The sequence below is a fragment of the Hordeum vulgare genome, chromosome 4H, assembly GCF_904849725.1.
Source record: "Hordeum vulgare subsp. vulgare chromosome 4H, MorexV3_pseudomolecules_assembly, whole genome shotgun sequence".
NCBI classification, from domain to species: Eukaryota; Viridiplantae; Streptophyta; class Magnoliopsida; order Poales; family Poaceae; genus Hordeum; species Hordeum vulgare.
In genome coordinates, this window is record NC_058521.1 from 68,280,316 (window position 1) to 68,298,228 (window position 17,913).

The window sequence follows — 17,913 nt, forward strand, 5'->3', positions numbered from 1 at the left end:
ATCTATGAATCTTATTTGAGTTTCTTCTGATCTCTTATATGCATGATTTCATATCCTTGTAACTCTCTTCGAGTTGTGGGTTTTGTTTGGCCAACTTGATCTACGATCCTTGCAATGGGAGAAGTTCTTGGTTTTGGGTTCGTACCGTGCGGTGGCCTCACCCAGTGACAGAAGGGGTAGCGAGGCACGCATCGTGTTGTTGCCATCAAGGGTAAAAATATGGGGTTTTCAGCATTGGTTTGAGTTTATCCCTCAACATCATGTCATCTTTCTTAAGGCGTTACTCTGTTCGTCATGAACTCAATACACTAGATGCATGCTGGATAGCGGCCGATGTGTGGAGTAATAATAGTAGATGCAGAAAGTATTGGTCTACTTGTCTCGGACGTGATGCCTATATGTATGATCATTGCCTTAGATATCGTCATGACTTTGCGCGGTTCTATCAATTGCTCGACAGTAATTTGTTCACCCACCGTAATATTTGCTATTTTGGGAGAACCCTCTAGTGAACACTATGGCCCCCGGGTCTACTTCACACCATATTTTCAGCCTTGCACTTTCACTCCGTTGCACTTTACGCCTTCAGATCTCACTTTGCAATCAATCTTGAAGGGATTGACAACCACTTTATAGCGTTGGGTGCAAGCTCGTTTGTGTTTGCGCTGGTACTCTGGACACTTGGCTGGATTCTCCTACTGGATTGATACCTTGGTTCTCAAAACTAAGGGAAATACTTACTGCTCCTGTGCTGCATCACCCTTTCCTCTTCAAGGAAAAAAACAACGCAAGCTCAAGAGGTAGCACCTGCCCACTCGGCATTTCAGCGGGTGTCGGTTGGCTTCCGTGGCGCTGAACGCACGGATTAGGAGCTCCCGCGGGAGCGGCGGGGGGGGAGGGAGACAACCAACGCCGACGGGGTAGAACCCGCTAGGGTTTCCCCCACCACCATTCGCGCCACCTCGGAAACACCAGCCATGCCCTGCGATGGCGAACCAGCAACCGAGGCAGTAGATTGTCACCCCAACGACAGATCTGGGGGAGAAGGGGTGTGAGAAGCCGCAACGAGGGTCATAGGAGAGCACGGTCTAACCATGGCAGGAGACGGGACAAAGGACCAACCATGCTTGCGAGATCTATGCCCACGACGCTTCACGACGCACCAGCCATGCCCCAACACTGACGGCGACATCGAACGACCGCGTCTGCCCGAGGCGAACTTCCGCACCCTAGCCACCTACGGGGACGAGGGAGGCTGACGAGCCATTGGGGAGAGATCCAACTCGTCCTCCTACCTAGCGGCATCTCCACCCCGACGGCGACATCGAACGGCTGAGTCGCCCTGACAAACTTCCGCACCTTAGCCACGTGCGGGGACGGGGGAGGCCGACGAGCCATCAGGAAGATATCGAACTCGTCCTCTAACCACAAGGGAGCCATCCTCAAAAGAACACCTTTTAAAGATGCAAATTTTTGTATCTCCTCTTCTACATCTCTAAATTGTATCTTTTATTAGAGATGCTCTTAACATGTTCTAAAGTTGCTAAAAGCGGCCTATTTCTTTTTACAGTCTTGCTAAGTCTCAGTTGACTGATACTTTGTTAAGTCCGAGTTGATCGAGACTTCGTTAAGTCTAAGTTGATACTATATCCGTAAGATCTTAAAATAAGATCTATGCAAAAAAAAAATACATATCATATCATTTGACTAAGATTTTGTTAAATCTGGACTTAGCCACACCTTTCTTTTTATCGAGCAATGCTACACATACATAACTTTACATGGGTTTTACAAACAGATGAATTTTGATTAGAGATTAAGGGGATGAGGGCCCCACCCCCCTTGAAAATCAGGGGAGGAGTGGTTAGTTAGAAAGAATCCTAATCAACGTGTAACCTTATGTAACTCTTTGTATGTCCAGCATTTTTGCTTTTTATCACACACAGTGAGGTACCATGCTTTTAACGTTAGACAACACAAAACAATTGTACTCCTATAGTAATTTTTGGCGCGATCGAAATCTTGTGTTGAGTTCTAAGTCAACCAAGAGGTAGTGAGGTATCATTCAATTGTACTTCTGGAATAATTTTTGGCTTATGTTGAGTTCCGACGCATGTCTTGGAAATTGAGCCCGTCGAATCGATCATGCCGACGGCGGCGCCGGGTCGAGCAGGCCACACTCGAAGTTGGTGTGCTCGAGGAACGGCCCCAGCCTGACCAGCCTCGGGATGACCACGCCGTCCCGCACCGCGCACACCACCGGGTTGCCCCACTGCACCAGCGCGCCGACAAGCCCCGCGCGCGCCGTCAGCGGGAACACCCGCCCCCACCGCTCGCTCTCGTACCCGCGCAACGCCTCGCCGACGTCGCCACCGCCAGAGAGCACCGCGGGCGCGAGGTGCCGCGCCAGCACGACGGCGTCCTCGAGCGCGCAGCAGGCGCCCTGGCCGAGGTTGGGCGTCATCGGGTGCCACGCGTCGCCGACGAGCACCACGCCGCCCCTGGACGCCGGGGGCGCCAGCCCCGGCCAGAGCCAGCGGTCCACGAGGGGCGTCTTCACCACGGCGTCGTCCGGCGTGCTCCGCATGACGGCGACGAGGTCGTCCGGCCAGCCCCGCACCAGGCCCAAGGCCTCCCTCTTTAGCTCCGCGGCGTCCGTGGTCTTGGGCCCTGCCATGCCAATGCCACGCAAGATCACTCGAAGCAACTTGATCAAAATTGCAGCTAACATGTTACGTTCTCCGAGCTACTGTAGATACCTGGGGTTGCGCTGTTGAAGCAGATGAACCAGTAGACTTTGGTCGGGGAGACCGGGACGAAGCCGGCGCGGACGCCCCGGCCGTAGATGTAGTTCACCTTGGACTCGAACGGCTGCCCGCCGGCGTAGTCCGCGAGGCCACGGAACGCCATGTGCCCGACGAACCGGGGCTCCGAGAACCCCATCCACCTCGCGATCGGGGAGTTGACGCCGTCGCAGCCCACCACCACTTTGGACAGGATCTGCCTCCCGTCCTGGAGCTCCAGCAGGGTGCCATCAGGCCCTTGGCCGGCGACGGATTTGAGCTTGGAAGAGAAGGAGATGGCGCCCGGCGGGAGCTTGGAGGCCAGCGTCGCGAGGAGCGTTCCCCTCTCCACCGCCCGCACCTCCTGCCTGACACATACATCAATCAGTCGAAGGCAATTAATTAACGAAAATGTTATCTGGCTGACGTTTCCATGGATACAATACATACCCAGGAGCTTCTTCCTCGAAGGAGAACTCGCGCAGGTCACGCCCGCCGGCTGACGACCGCATCCTCATCCTGCGAGCAGCTGAAACCTCGCAGTTTAAGGGGAGGGAAGCAATGGACGCGTGAAGGAAGGAGAGAGGAGTGCTAGGTAGGGTAGGTGTACCCCTGGACGCGGAGGTACTTGGCCCGGAGCTCGTCGGCGACGCCGATGGAGTCCAGCACGCGCCACCCGTTCTTGAACAGCGTCAGCGACGTGCCGCCCGCGCGCAGGGCCGGGCCCTGCTCCAGCACGGTGGCGCTCACGCCGAGCCGGCGCAGGGACAGCGCAGTGGCGAGGCCCGCGATGCCCGCGCCCACGATGACCACGTCCTCCGCCTTAGCAGACGACGACGACGACGACGACGCAGAGACGGCACCACGGCGAGGGCGATGATACGGGTAGGAACAAGGGTGGCGCGCAGGGGAGGACACGAAGGTGGTCAGCGGTGCCGGTGCCATGGCAACGACGAGCATTTCTTGGACAGGAGCTGCGGGTCGGAGCACGCCATATGCCTGGTGGTTTGGGGGTCTCGGGTTCGCAAAGCGGGACGATTTGGAGCCACACGTCCGGCGACAAGATTCAGAGACAGGGAACAAGACACGTCCACCCCAACCAAAGTACCAAACCACCACCTCTTTGCCAGAAACCAGCGATTTACTGCGAGCTTAAGTAATCAATCAACTCCAGCATCACTTACGATCCTCAAGATGCGACTTAAACATCGACAATCCCTTCCGAGATGTCAATCAATCTATAATAAACAAAAGTTAAGCTCCCCTGTTTGGTTCATCTTATTTTAGGCAACTGCACTGAGGTGGCATCAGTTACATTAAAGGAAACGCAAAAGCCATACAGGTTCAGGCAACACATTCAAAGTGCGGTTATTAACATCATCACACGGCACGAAGTGTAATCATCGACTCGATAGCCAGACCGGGACAGCCTCGAATTATGAAGAAACGAGGCATCATCAACAAGTAGAAGTGTAGGTGATCGGGTCGGTTCAGTTCTCGTAGATCCAAGGGTGGAGGTTGCTCTTCCATTCGGCCAAGCCTCCAGGGAACCACAGGGCGATCTCCTTCTTTCCGTTCTCCACAGAATCACTTCCATGAATCACATTCCTACACAGCAGGAGCAGGAAATTGAGTTCAGTCTAGGGAAATATGTGATCAAAGCTAGAACGAACACCTCCTTCGGCTGCATTGCAAACATAGACAATTGGTCATAGTTGTAACTAAAAACTCAAGACAGTATTACTACTCTCTACTCGCATACTCCTCACCAAGAAAAAAACACCGACACTCGACTAAAAGGAGTTCAGTGATCAATGTAGAAAAAACATTTGCTCACCTGCCAACCTCCACAGCATGGTCACCGCGGATGGTGCCAGGAGCTGCCTCCCATGGCCTGGTGGCCCCGATGATCCTGCGGCCAGTCAAGACAACATCCTTCCCCTCCCACACCATGGCGACAACAGGGCCGGAAATGATGTACTCCACCAACTTGGCAAAGAAGGGCTGTGCAGAGAGATCGGCGTAATGCTGCTGCGCGAAGGATCTCTCCACATTCATAAACTTCATCGCTGGACCATCACATTTCCAAACAATTTATAAGCACCAAAAATAATTCAGCCAGTGATATTTGATGATGTGGGAATGATCAAAGTCAATGATTATAAAAGCTGGACTGAAACAAGTTTCAGACGAATTCTTCTCTTACCATAACTTTCAGATGATGTTTGCCTTTTGTTTCCCATTCAAATCCTTTTTTTACTGATGTTTTGTGGCAACAACTACTCCCTCCGTTCCTAAATATAAGACCTTTTAGAGATTGTACTATAAACTACATACGGATGTACATAGACATATTTTAGAGTATAGATTCACTCATTTTGCTCCGTATGTAGTCTCCTAGTGAAATCCTTAAAAGGTCTTATATTTTGGAACGGAGAGAGTAGTAGCCATTAGCAATATACTCCCTCTGTAAAGAATCATAAGATCGTTTAGATCACTCATATAGTGATCCAAACGTTCTTATATTTCTTTACCGAGGGAGTAACCAATGGTGTATTTCATTGAGGGCCGCATTTATAAAAGAATGTGACAAACTGTGCATGTTTTAAACTATTGCCACATTTATCAACAATAGAAAATAATCCAATCTGCCAATTTGTAAAATCTGGCAGCGAGGTGGTTTATTTCAATTAAATTCGGCAAGGTGGTTTATTACAAATGTTTTTATCGTAACAATTTAATGCATGGCAGAGATATCATTTGCCTGTGCACTTGTGTTAATGTGGTCATACTATTAGCAGATAGTTTTAGGGTTTCAATTAAAGGCCAATAGTAATTTTCCTCCTACCCAAAAAAGGGCAATAGCATATTTATGCGTCGCAAAAGCACTAGCTTTTGGAAGGTGTAAAAGCACCACTTCATCTCTGCTCAAAATGATCCCATTTCCATGTTCGAGTTAGTAATAAATAACCACTTTATCTCCCTGTTAGTAGTACAACATAACACGACCCAAAAGCAGATCTAAGAGGCGAAATTAACTGCCTAAACCAGATCAAGAAACGAAAACTGATGAACCAGCAATAAAAAGGTTCCTGGGCCATACTGATCAGGGTAGGAACAAAGAACACCGCCTTACCCTTCAAGTAGAACCCTTTCTTCTCAAATCGGCTGATGATATCCCCAATCTGCAGAAAAGAAGTTGCAAACACGAAACCAATACATTAGAAACGGCTCCGGTAACCCGGAGCAGGAACCGATCGCGAGTTTGAGACAGGCAAGCAGGCAGGGATTAAGGTTTGTTCCGTGCAGAGACGGCCGGGGGAATATGGGATTTACCAGGCCTCTCTGGACGCCGTCGGGCTTGATCATGATGAAAGTCTGCTCCATGGCGCCGCTGATCGGATCGAGGGAGAGGCCCGCGGAAAAGGCGGACGCGATCGATCGATGACGCGAGGAGGAAGGAGAGAGGGGCTGCGGCTGTGGCTGTGGCTGTGGCTGTGAAAGAGATGGACGGGGCTCCCCTGTTTTATATGGGATGTGATGTGAGGGTGATCGGTTGTGCTTGTGGAAACGGACGCTGACAGAGTGGAGTGGAAGGGAAAGCGGCGATTTATGTGGGCATTTGTTGTAAATCGATAGCAGACGACAGAGTCAATGGCCAGTTGGCCCATTTAACAGCAGATCTCGGATTTTGTTGTCATGGATGCAGCGGCACAGCCGTCCTTCACATACGCTCGTTAAAGGCAAATTTGCTAACCGGCGCTGCAGCGTTCCGCAATGGACCGGCTCATGTAGAGATTCTTCATGAACTTTTTTTTTGGCCCGTGGACATTTTTTAAAATTGGTGATTTTTTTTAAAATTGATATTTTTTTGGAACTTCGTGAACATTTCTAAAAATTGATGAACATAATTTAAAATTCATGAATTTTTTTCAAAATCAGTGAACTGTTTTTAAAAATTTATGAACTTTTTTAAAAAATCAGTGACCTATTTTTAAAAAATGATGAACTTTTCCAAAATCGATGATTTTTTTTTCTAATTCAGTGAACTTTTTGAGATCCATGAACATATTTTTCAAAAATAGGTGATTGTTTTTCATAATAGTTGAACTTTTTTTACAAATCAGAACTTTTTAAAATTCTGTGAACTTTTTTCAAATTTTTAATGACTAATGCATTTTTTACATGGGCCGGCCCATACGAAGGAGCGCTGCACGCGCCGTTTTCAGCGCCGAATAGGAGGTCCTGTCTGGTACTCCGTGGTACAGCAATGCTACACCTACATATAAACATCAAACGTAAACTAACGTAGTCTATGGAGAAATGCACTTTGGATCCTAGTTATATATACATTCTATATGAAGATTTTTTTAGTAATTAATTAAAAAGTTAAAATAGTTCACAAGTATTTATATATTAAATTTGACTTTGTTTTGCACAAGTACATAAATTTTCATGAAAAAAAGTCAACATTGGCATCTGAACAAAAAAACACAATGTATTTGCTATTACAGGTCATTAGTCACACTATTTTGATCGAAAAATTATCTTTTTGAAAAGAAGTCAAAGTGTAATTTTCTTTTTATGGAATTTTTCTCACTAATACAATGGAAGGTCAAGTTTATTGAAAACGACGTTTGTTGAATTGCTAATTATTTTTTACATATAGGGTGTATATAAATCCAGGTTTCAAAAGTTCCCATCCATAGTCTAAGTGGCATTTTTCAGTTGGAGGAAATCAGGGAAGGGGGGCACTCAGTTGAGAGTTGGAGGAAATCAGGGAAGGGGGCCACTTAGTTGAAATCAGGGGGAGGTAGGTGAAGAGATTAGTTAGGCTAGTTATGTACTCTGTAAGATTATGTAGACTTTCTATGTAGGTGTAGCATTTTCGTCCCGAGCCCGTATAGCGCGAACTGCATATCAACGAAAGTTACGCAGGATTAAGCAAAGATCCAACGATCAAGAACGTCAAAAATGTTGATAGCCTGAGAGGACTGAATTTATTCTCTATATGATTCTAGTGGTTAGAATTTTATACACGACGACTTTTAAATTCTAAGTCACGACCACAAATGCCCGTCCATTGCAACGAATGAAAACAAAACACACTTCTCTGGCCATGATGACATCAACAAACTCTTTGAAATCGTCCATGCCGTCATGAAAAGGTGTGTTGCGCAAAAACATAAACTTGAACAGATTTCATAAGTGTCTAGAAGAAGTGTCCAATTTAAATAACAGAAATGTCTACTTGGTTGTGAGTATCTATTCATGCAGTTGTTGGCGTTGCTTAGTGATTCCCACAAACATCGCATTATACCAAAAATAGTAAAGTCAATTTTAGCACAACGTCTTTGCTTCGCTATGGAGGCAACAAAAAAAATCCATGAACCCATGTTAGCTAGGTTGAGGGACTGTGTAGCATAGTACTATTCACGTCCAATGATATTAAAAGCATTGTACAAAGATTCTTCATCCATAACCAATATAATAAAGAAAAGTGTAAAATTTGTGGCGCACGCAACATGAATTCCGAGTCCTACACATGTGCTTTGGTGACAGACGAAAAAACACAATATGTACCGCGTGTCACTATGTGCAACCTTTTGTGCTTAACTCGGAAAAACGTCACGAAGGAGATTACAATCATCTCTTGTAACCAAATATCTAAAAGTAAAGATACAAATATCTAGATTCTTGTTTATTTTCTGTGGGAAAACTTTTTCAAACTTGCAAAAGTTTTGAGGTTTTCGCAGGTTAATGTTACTTGCGAGATCGGTGCGTAGATGATCCAAAACTTCAATCGTTGCATGCGAGCCTAGAATCCCGCTTCAATGTGCGCATTTGAGAAATCCCCTATACGCGTAAAATCCGGGTGATGCAAACCTTACGTAAACCGCCTTATCTACCATTAGATGGAAATGATCAAAGCCGTGTGCTCTTCTTCAACTCCTCTTCAATTTACAGATTTTTGTGATTCTTCATAAAGAACAGTTTTTGCCCTTGGACAGTAATACATAATTGTCTATTTTTAACCGGTGCCCTCTCGTTCATTATACTTATCAGAAAAATATTGTACATGACCGACAATAAGTGAGCATTTTTCTTTTGTGATATAGACAGTTTTATTGCAGGTGTTCAACAATTCCAACATATATAATTTTCTCTCCAATTAACTTGATGTCAACAACACGTGGTGGACCAGATATAACAGCGTATTCGTGGACCCTAGCTACCCATGGACTAATTTTTTTTTTCTTTTTCCTTCCTACTAGTAACAGTGCACGTGCAACTCACGTGTAATTAAATGATTTTTTTTCATTCATCAGGTTGTCAACGGGTCAATATAAGATGAAAACAATTGATATCTGGAACCACATTGGATGACACATGCATGAGCTCATTCTTGGCTGAGGTAATCATGTACCTTTAAACAAATACAAAGGTAATATTCTAACATATAACACATTGATACTTGCACATTATTGCCATTAGACACTTAGAAGGAACAAAACATATAAAACTTACATCTACACTGTCAGCAACATGTATATATGAAACCTCATGAACTACTCAACGTAGTATGTCCACACCAAATAATATACTAAGCCTAGCTAGAAATGAGATTGAGAAACATGAAAAACATGAAACCCATGACAGGTCAGAGCATAGAAAATCATAGATGAATCAGTCGTGATAGAAGAGCAGCATGTAGATGGATTGCTGGATGATGTAGAGCTTGATTTAATAATGTCTCTGCATCATGCAAAGCAATAGTTTCAGCAGTACGAAGTTGTGTGCAAATGCTGTATATCATACTCTATACAAGCAAAGTTGGTTCAATGTTCCATATGAAAAAGAAGTGATTGTATCTCTTCTTGAATTCTCGATATGTATATTTTATTTTTATTTTTCACAAAATCAAATCAAAACTGCAATTTCATCTGCTTGCATTCCATTACTGCCTCAAGAAGATAATTAGAACTATAGCGTGTTACACGTAAATAATATGTTGTCCGGGACAAACCATAATTTAAGGATGACCGACTTGTGTCATACTCATAGTTGATCTTCGAAAAAATAAGTGTCATGGTTGTCTACAATTTGTAAAAATCCACAAATACTTTCGTGGGGCAGAAAAGAGTTTATATCTGAGCACTGATTTCAGAAAGCGAGTTTGGTAAGTAACACATCATAAGAACAAAATAATAGAAATTTAATCAAATCATCATAAGAAAAGAAATGAAACCGCATGTATGAACAATAATAGAAATTTTAGGGTATGCAGACTTACGTGAACTATCTTTAACTACAGAATTTGTGTCAGCATACTCAAGTTCCTCATCACTATGTTCATTTGAAGGCTAAAAACCTAGTTGATTGCCCGTGCGTTGCCACGGGATAACAAACTCAAGCATAGAAACATTAACTGATCAAACATCTTCTACTTCACAATGTTTACCTCGATGTTAATGATGGAGATCTTGTGCAAATATGCTACCCTATCGTCGCATGCCATGTCCGCGTGATGACGGTGAATTCATGTTTATTTTTCAGTCTGTAGCCCTCTCCTTTATGTTATCCTTCCCGGCCCTACCTAGCGCCGCCTGCATGGCTGCCGTCGTTCTTCATCAACCCAAGCGCTCACCTCACCTCAAATCGTTGGTCTTTCCATCATTTTTGTAAGCATCTGGGGCACTATGTATTCCATCATTGACACCTCTTCGGCGCCGTCTTCTTCGATTCTGGCTAGCTTCCTTTGTTCCCTTGTACTATTTTTTTTAACTTGATTGACATTCAGTTGACTTACAAAGATATATGATATATATCATTTTAAAAGGAACACCAAGAACATGTGTAATTAAAACTAACATGGCATCACTTGTTAACTGCATAAGTGTGGTTTTCACACAATGGTAAAACCAAGAACAAGGTTGGTTTTGACACAAGCCTAAAGATTGTTTGCACATGCATTCTTGTGAACAAGATAAAAAACAGCGCTTGCGAGAGATCAAACTGACACACTTGTTTATGCACAGGGACATAATGGCGTCTCTCCCTTATTCCTGATGGGTACAATACACATCATCACACTTCACAATGGCTACATGACCCAATGTGAATATTACTCCAAAACCACAACTATGCTCACTCCTATCTACAAACAATTCTCATAAAATGTTTCTAACATTGTCACCTTACAGTCGCTCGGTGCCTTCATCCAAACAGCCATGGCCGCTTTGTCGAGTGCTCATGCCCTATTCTTCTTCTTGGTCTCCTAGTCTATGGCGTTCGCGATGGCAATGGTGATGGCGATGTGAGCGTTCGAGATGCAAGCAAACCAACAATGATACTTGATCTATCCTTTGAAGCTGCTTGCACTTTATGGGGCAAAATGTTGTGTAGAAATTCGCTGATGTGGAAGGAATACCTGAAAGTGGAATGCCATCCTTTAATTGGTCCAGTGAAGGATTTATTTTCTGCTAGAAAAGTGTCTTGGTGCCATGTTAGTTTTACAAAATGGCTTAACCAGTTCAGCCAGGAAAAAGAGGAAACATTATCCAGACGATAAAGTGAGAAATCAATGCAATTCACCGCCATGATACTTGTTGGAACTGTGGGACAGGTTATCTTTGAACATTTCAGCAGCAGAGTGATCACTGAAATGGCTTGGTGTAGCACAGACAAGAAGCTACCACAGTCAGATATCTCGCAAATGCCTTCGGCTGTTCATTGCTTGTGTCCAATGGTCAACATCTGTACAAGATATCTGAGCAGCAATATGAGAGTGAGTTCTTCAGTTCAAACGATCATCGATCATCAATACATGAGGGTGCAGACTAAAGGAATCAATATAGCTCTTGTGTTACCTTGGGACCCTAGCATAAAATCCATTGTATGTACAAATTGTACTACACATACTATTGTTAGTTATTTTTCACGGAAGCGTACTATAACAAAGAACATGAGCATGGAGCAGTTTTTACAAAGGGAAGGAACTATGGGGGAGCACGAGGATACTAAAGAGACGATTCCCATATCCCTCATAGACATGTTGGGCACTGCTTTATCACACCAATACTGTCTAGCTCATGGAGATCTTTTCCGTGTGAAGCACTGAGTGCTCCCCAAATGGCCTACCGATCAAATCTCAATGCAGACAATAACTGTCATTTTGATAATGATCGCTGCTGTAAGTCAAGCACCACAACCATCAAATTTGTCAGCTGAGAGAATTGTTGCATTTGAGTTACTTGGACAAGAGCAAGTTTTCCTTGAGAAATTTTTGGAATGGAGCTTTAGTATAATTATTTATCTGCAAGTGCAGTGGGGTCCATGCATATTCTTATACTGGATGAAACCATCCTTACAATGGGACCCGGGAATTTGTCAAAACACCAATGGGTGCAGCCGGATAAAGGATATTCCTACCATAAATTGGTGCTGCAAATTTTCATTATTTCTTCAGGATTTAAATGGTGAAGTTGTGGAGTACAAATTTCAGTTCATGTCAAATTGTCGGGCCAATAAAATTTCCACTTCTATTGAACCAGCACAACAAGAATCTAAGCTCATTGCAGTTTGTAGACAAGAGCTCGAGATCATTGATGTTGTTGTCAAAGGTCCGTACAATACATGTTTCAACCTTACACGCTGTTTCAACCTTACACGCTGTGGACTATTATGTGAAACAAAGCATGCATTTTCAACGTTGCAGCAACCTGTATCACATCTATGGGTGTACAAGAAATTTTACCTAGAAGATCCACCATTGACGTCCTTATTCTCCATAGCAATGCAATCCAGGGAATGCTATGCTCTAGTTAAACAAAGGAAGATTCAGAAGCTCAAACAACTTGATAGGTGCTGATCCTCTATGATTTGGATCATCTCATTTGTGCCTCCTTAAAGTCAACCTTTGCATATAAAGCTCTGCTTAGGATGAACACACTTGGGGACAAGTGTGATTTCAAGAGGGGTGGAATGTGAGGTATTATATACTTCAGGGCGCCAAAACAGTGACTCTTAACAAAGGAAGCAGATGGGGATTTGCATAACCAACATGCATGTAAAGCTAGGACGGTGTGGCAGTTTGCAGCTGCTTCTCGACCGCAGTTGTCCAGAGTAGGTTATGATCTGTAAGGGTGGAGTGAATAAATCTATGAAACGGACAATCGTACCTCGTAAATTAGAGAGATGCACATCCAGTCCAGGCTGATGCTGCTTTTAGGACGTTATGGATCTGAAACAGGCACCACTATGAAGGTCATAAATTAACCCTCTACTTTTCACGTATAAACACAACCTGGGAACAAAAAAGAAAAGAGATGAATTCATATGAGAAGCTAGGTCAGTACAGAATAATTTTGCATTCAGTAGATGTGTGTACTTTCCCAATTTGCAACCTCCAATTAAACATGAACCGAATTGAGATTCTTTATGTACTACTGGAAATATTAGCTATGTGCAAAGAATAAACATGCACTAATCAAGATGATTCTTTATATCAGTATAGAATAATTTTGCATTCAGTAGATGTGTGTATGTTGATGAAAAAACAACAAGAGAAATTAGCAGAGATGGGTGGATAACATACCTTGGAGGCGAGGATGACCCAGCCATGGTGCAGGAAGAGCACGAAGTGGCTTGTTAGATTGAAGCTCCCCGTGAGCCACCTCCCTGTCGGCACCTCCAACCTGGCGGCGCTGCTACCACCCTATATGCTCCCTGTCGCTCCCTGTCGGCTCTGTGAAGGCTAAAAACGACGGGGACGGGGCGAGCGGTGGCTGCGCGACGCGAGGGCGGCCCGAGCGGGGCGAGCGGGCGGTGCAGGTGAGAGCGAGGGGCGGCACCGACGGGGACGGGGCGAGCGGCGGCACCGACGGGGACGGGGCGAGCGGCGGCTGCGCGACGCGAGGGCGGCGCGACGGGGACGGGGCGAGCGGCGGGGGCATGGGAGAGAGCGACGGGTGCGTGCGAGCGGTTTCTAATCGATAACGTGGAAGGGGAGGGGTGGTGTCAGGAGGGTCAGGTTTCGCGATGGGGTTTCGTTAGCGAGGGATTGATTAGCGCTAACGAAAACGTCACTTTTGTTAACAAAGATTTAGTACGTTGATTAAGTGATTAGACGCTCCAGATTGCGAGTTGGATCTGCCCTCTCGTGCTTTTATTAGTAGAGATGAGTGATCGCGCTCACCAAGTAGTTGGTGGAACGACTCAACCGGTACAAATGGGCTTGGACGCTGGCCCAGAGCCGCAGGGTTGCTGATTTTTCTATGATTTATTTTGGTAATTTCATATACCTCATCGAAATGCTCATCCACCTCCAAAAGAAACACCCACATCCTCCTAAAACTGGAAGTACGTAATGCGCATGCTGTTTTGTCATACACATTTTGGGCCTCTAGAGTGAAAACAACGCACATACTGATGCTGCAACCAAAGTTCAGACTCGGATGCCTGGCCGCACGGACTACCGAAATCCATCACACCGTTGGTGGATCCATCATCCACGCCAAAGAATTTCACCACAATCAATTGCAGAACTGTGTTTTTTTGTTTGAACAGAAAAGAACAGCAACGGCAGAACTGTCAACTGTGGTACTGGTACTGGTAGTGGTAGGGTTCAGACATTCTTCTTCTGGACGCTCCTCTTATCTCATCGTCCTGGTCTCCTATTTCGAGCCACCCCGCGCCGAGGAGACGCCGACCATCTTCTCCTCCTGCCGCTGCTGCTTCTCGCAGTCCAGATCAGGTAGGCCGGCCTGCTTCTCGCCGCTCGCCGCTCTTGCCTTGTACTCTTGATCCTTGTCCTTGCCCTAGAGCAGCATTAGAGGCCCAGGATGACCACCACTCCTCCGATTATGCTGGTTAATTAATTAACAACTACTATCAGAAATTAAGCTGGTGAGACACCCGTAGTCGATGCGCGCACGCACGCATGCAGCAGAGCACGGACACTCATGCTCATGTTGTGTCCAGGTGGTTGCCATGCCGGAATTCAAAGGAGCACCGATTCAGTTGAGGAGCAGCGAGCATGCGCCACACCCACACGCATGTACGTACCTCCCGACGTATAGGTTCTCGCCGAAGATGAAGTAGGCGAGGATGTCCACCATGATGGTGGACACCGGGTTGAACATGGTGAGAAACACGGGCCCCTTCTTCTCCGTGCACCACAGCTGCGCGAACACCGTGAACCCGCTGCACGCGATCCCCTGGTTCGTTCGTGCACACAGTTCATGAGCACTGACTACATGGCGATATGGTGACCATGGAAGGTGAGAAGACAAGAGCAGGAGGAGGCACGTACGGAGTAGACGATGCACCAGAACTTGAGGCCGAAGCCGATGAGCCACTCCTCCTTCTCGTGCTGCAGCAGCATCGTGAAGGCCACCAACTAGACCCCGCCCACCGTGGCCATCCACGCCATCAGCGACAGCTCCGCCGGGTACCGCTTCACCGACGTCGCCTGCATGATGTACCACACGGACCAACACACGCAGCTGGCCACGGCCAGGAGCGACCCCTTCAGCCACCTCCCTGTCGGCACCTCCAACCTGGCGGCGCTGCTACCACCCTGTATGCTCCCTGTCGCTCCCTGTCGGCTCCGTGAAGGCTAAAAACAACGGGGACGAGGCGAGCGGCGGCTGCGTGACGCGAGGGCGGCCCGAGCGGGGCGAGCGGGCGGTGCGGGTGAGGGCAAGGGGCGGCACCGTCGGGGATGGGGCGAGCGGCGGCACCGACGGGGACGGGGCGAGCGGCGGCTGCGTGTCACACCCTAGATAAGGAAATCAGCAAGAACATCGAAGAACACGATCTCAGATCAGGAGAAAGGAAGGGAAAGTAGCCCCGGCTAGGGTTGTGTTGCTGTAAAGTGTTGAGTAAAGTGCTAAAGCATAATAATTCATCAATGCCCGATTACAGACCAGGTGCTAGCGGCTTTAAAGCCCGCAGCTAACAGAGGAAAACGGCACACACGCCGGCAACGGTAACAGGACTGGTTTCGCTACAGTAACGTCAACGGAAAAAGTATAGTAACGGCGAGCCAAGCGAGCCGTCCGATGCTTCAACGTGAACCATCCGATAACTGAAGGTGTTCCCGCCCTTGCACTGCATCTTCAGGCCTGACAATGCCCCCTGGAGAAATCGAACTTGTCCTCAAGGAGATCAACGACCGAACCACCGATCGATGGTTGCCGTAAAGAAAGCAAGGAACGTCTTCTTCATGAACGCGACGTCTTCCCAGGAAGCTTCGTCAGGAGGGAGATTAGCCCATTGCACAAGCCATTGGACAACCGGCAAGTTGTTGCGAGGGATCTGTCGTGTCTCCAACACCATGACTGGCTCAGTGAGGATCATCCCATCCGACCGTACCAAAGGAAGATCCGAACAAGGGATAGCTTTAGGTCCCACGTGCTTTTTCAACTGACTAACATGGAAGAGAGGATGGATGCTGGTGCTCTCTGGGAGAAGGAGTTTGTAAGACACTTGCCCTATTCTGGCGATGATGCGAAAAGGACCATAAAATTTGCTTTGGAGCTTGATGTGGGTGCGCAATCCAAAAGCATTCAGACGATACTGTTGCATTTTGAGGTACACCATATCTCCAACTTCCAAAACTTTCTCTGTACGCTTTCTGTCCGCATACTTCTTCATGCGAGCTTGGGCAGCAGTGAGGTTTTCCATCAAATGATGGAGAAGTGCCTCTCGATCAGTGAAAAAATTTGGGCCTCTTCAGTCATGTTGTCAGGAAAGATATTCTCGCAAATGTTGGGAGGTGGATATCCATATGCTGCTTCAAATGGTGTATTCTGGAGAGAGTTGTGGTAGGCTATATTGTACCAATACTCTACCATGGCTAAATGTTTAGCCCATCGTTTGGGTTGCATGGAGCTGAGACATCTAAGGTAATTCTCCAAGCACTGGTTGACTCGTTCTGTTTGACCATCTGATTCAGGGTGATAAGCAGAGCTGTAGCGCATCTGGATTCCCATGCCCTTGAAAATGTCCTGCCAGAGCTGACTGGTGAAGATACGATCTCTGTCAGAAACAATGGCCAGTGGAGGGCCATGAAGTTTGATGACATTATCAATGAATGCTTGTGCTACAGTCTGTACAGTGTAAGGATGAGACATTGGAATAAAATGGGCAAATTTGGAGAGTCTGTCCACTACCACTAATATCACATCATATCCATTTGACTATGGTAGTCCCTCAATGAAATCCATGCTCAAATGTGTCCACACCATATCTGGAAGTTGTAGTGGATCCAAGTATCCTGCATAGGAATAGTTCTCACCTTTGTTTTTCTGACATACTGGGCATGTAGCTACAAAATTGTCCACTGCATGTTTAAGCCCTGGCCAGTAAAAGATTTGCTTGATTCTATGGTAAGTTGCTTTTCTTCTAGAATGGCCCCCAATAGCAGAGGAGTGAAGAGCTGTTAACAACCTTGTTCTTAACTCCAAGCCTTTCCCCACATAGATTTTTCCTTTGTGCCTGATAATTCCAGAATGTAAAGTGTTATGGTTCTCAGCATGTGTTGGTGATAGTAAGAGCCTTTCTATTAATGACTAACAAGTATTGTCTTGAGCATAAGATTTCTCCACTGCAGAGATCCATTGGGGTGTCACTACATATATGGCCATGAGAGAATTCCTCCTAGAAAGAGCATCAGCAACAATATTTTCTGCGCCTTTCTTGTACTGCAATGTAAAGTTGAACTCAAGCAGTTTGAGCATGAGTTTGTGCTGGATGCTGGTGGTGATTTTTTGGTCAGTCATGAACTGCAAGATTTGGTGATCAGTCTTAATGATAAGATCATGCCCGAGACAATAGTGTCTCCATCTCTTGAGAGCAGCAATGATAGCAATAGCTTCTTTTTCATATGTTGAAAGTGCATCATTTTTTGGACATAGGGTGGAGCTGTAGTAAGCTAGAGGTCTACCCTTCTGCATCATAACTGCTCCTAGTCCCACTCCAGAGGCATCTGTTTCCAAGGTGAAGGGTCCAGAAAAATCTGGTAATGCTAACACTGGTGCTTTAACCATAGTCTGTTTCAAAGTGTTAAAAGCAGTGGTTTGAAGTTCAGTCCAACAGAAGCTGTCTTTCTTTAGGATGTCATGTA

General features: G+C 46.0%; 2 protein-coding genes across 3 annotated transcripts; both read right to left on the reverse strand.

The window, feature by feature from the left end:
• Window positions 1-1,786: 1,786 nt before the first annotated feature.
• LOC123447905 (monooxygenase 3) lies at window positions 1,787-3,895 on the reverse strand. 2 transcript variants are annotated; one of them, XM_045124618.1, is made up of 4 exons: window positions 3,394-3,895; window positions 3,234-3,302; window positions 2,760-3,151; window positions 1,787-2,670 (listed from the first exon to the last, which is right to left on the reverse strand). In XM_045124618.1, the coding sequence occupies exons 1-4, from the start codon at window positions 3,741-3,743 to the stop codon at window positions 2,144-2,146; spliced, it is 1,338 nt and encodes a 445-aa protein (XP_044980553.1). In that variant the 5' UTR covers window positions 3,744-3,895; the 3' UTR covers window positions 1,787-2,143. The 2 variants fall into 2 exon arrangements, with proteins under 2 accessions (XP_044980553.1, XP_044980555.1); XM_045124620.1 differs by having other exon boundaries at window positions 3,234-3,312; window positions 3,394-3,484.
• Window positions 3,896-3,978: 83 nt separating this feature from the next.
• LOC123447906 (nucleoside diphosphate kinase 1) lies at window positions 3,979-6,360 on the reverse strand. The gene is made up of 4 exons (XM_045124621.1): window positions 6,120-6,360; window positions 5,920-5,968; window positions 4,621-4,852; window positions 3,979-4,391 (listed from the first exon to the last, which is right to left on the reverse strand). The coding sequence occupies exons 1-4, from the start codon at window positions 6,168-6,170 to the stop codon at window positions 4,274-4,276; spliced, it is 450 nt and encodes a 149-aa protein (XP_044980556.1). The 5' UTR covers window positions 6,171-6,360; the 3' UTR covers window positions 3,979-4,273.
• Between the last annotated feature and the right edge of the window lie 11,553 nt (window positions 6,361-17,913).

What these genes read in the sequence shown, in the direction of transcription:
- LOC123447905 (XM_045124618.1), bottom strand. Translation starts at nt 3,743, where the DNA reads ATGCTCGTCGTTGCCATGGCACCGGCACCGCTGACCACCTTCGTGTCC. An exon ending in TTCGAGGAAGAAGCTCCTGG is followed by an intron (nt 3,152 to 3,233) that starts GTATGTATTGTA and finishes TGTATGTGTCAG; the next exon opens with GCAGGAGGTGCGGGCGGTGG. An exon ending in CTTCAACAGCGCAACCCCAG is followed by an intron (nt 2,671 to 2,759) that starts GTATCTACAGTA and finishes TTGGCATGGCAG; the next exon opens with GGCCCAAGACCACGGACGCC.
- LOC123447906 (XM_045124621.1), bottom strand. Translation starts at nt 6,170, where the DNA reads ATGGAGCAGACTTTCATCATGATCAAGCCCGACGGCGTCCAGAGAGGC. An exon ending in ACGGCGTCCAGAGAGGCCTG is followed by an intron (nt 5,969 to 6,119) that starts GTAAATCCCATA and finishes TCTTTTCTGCAG; the next exon opens with ATTGGGGATATCATCAGCCG. An exon ending in CATGCTGTGGAGGTTGGCAG is followed by an intron (nt 4,392 to 4,620) that starts GTGAGCAAATGT and finishes CCTGCTGTGTAG; the next exon opens with GAATGTGATTCATGGAAGTG.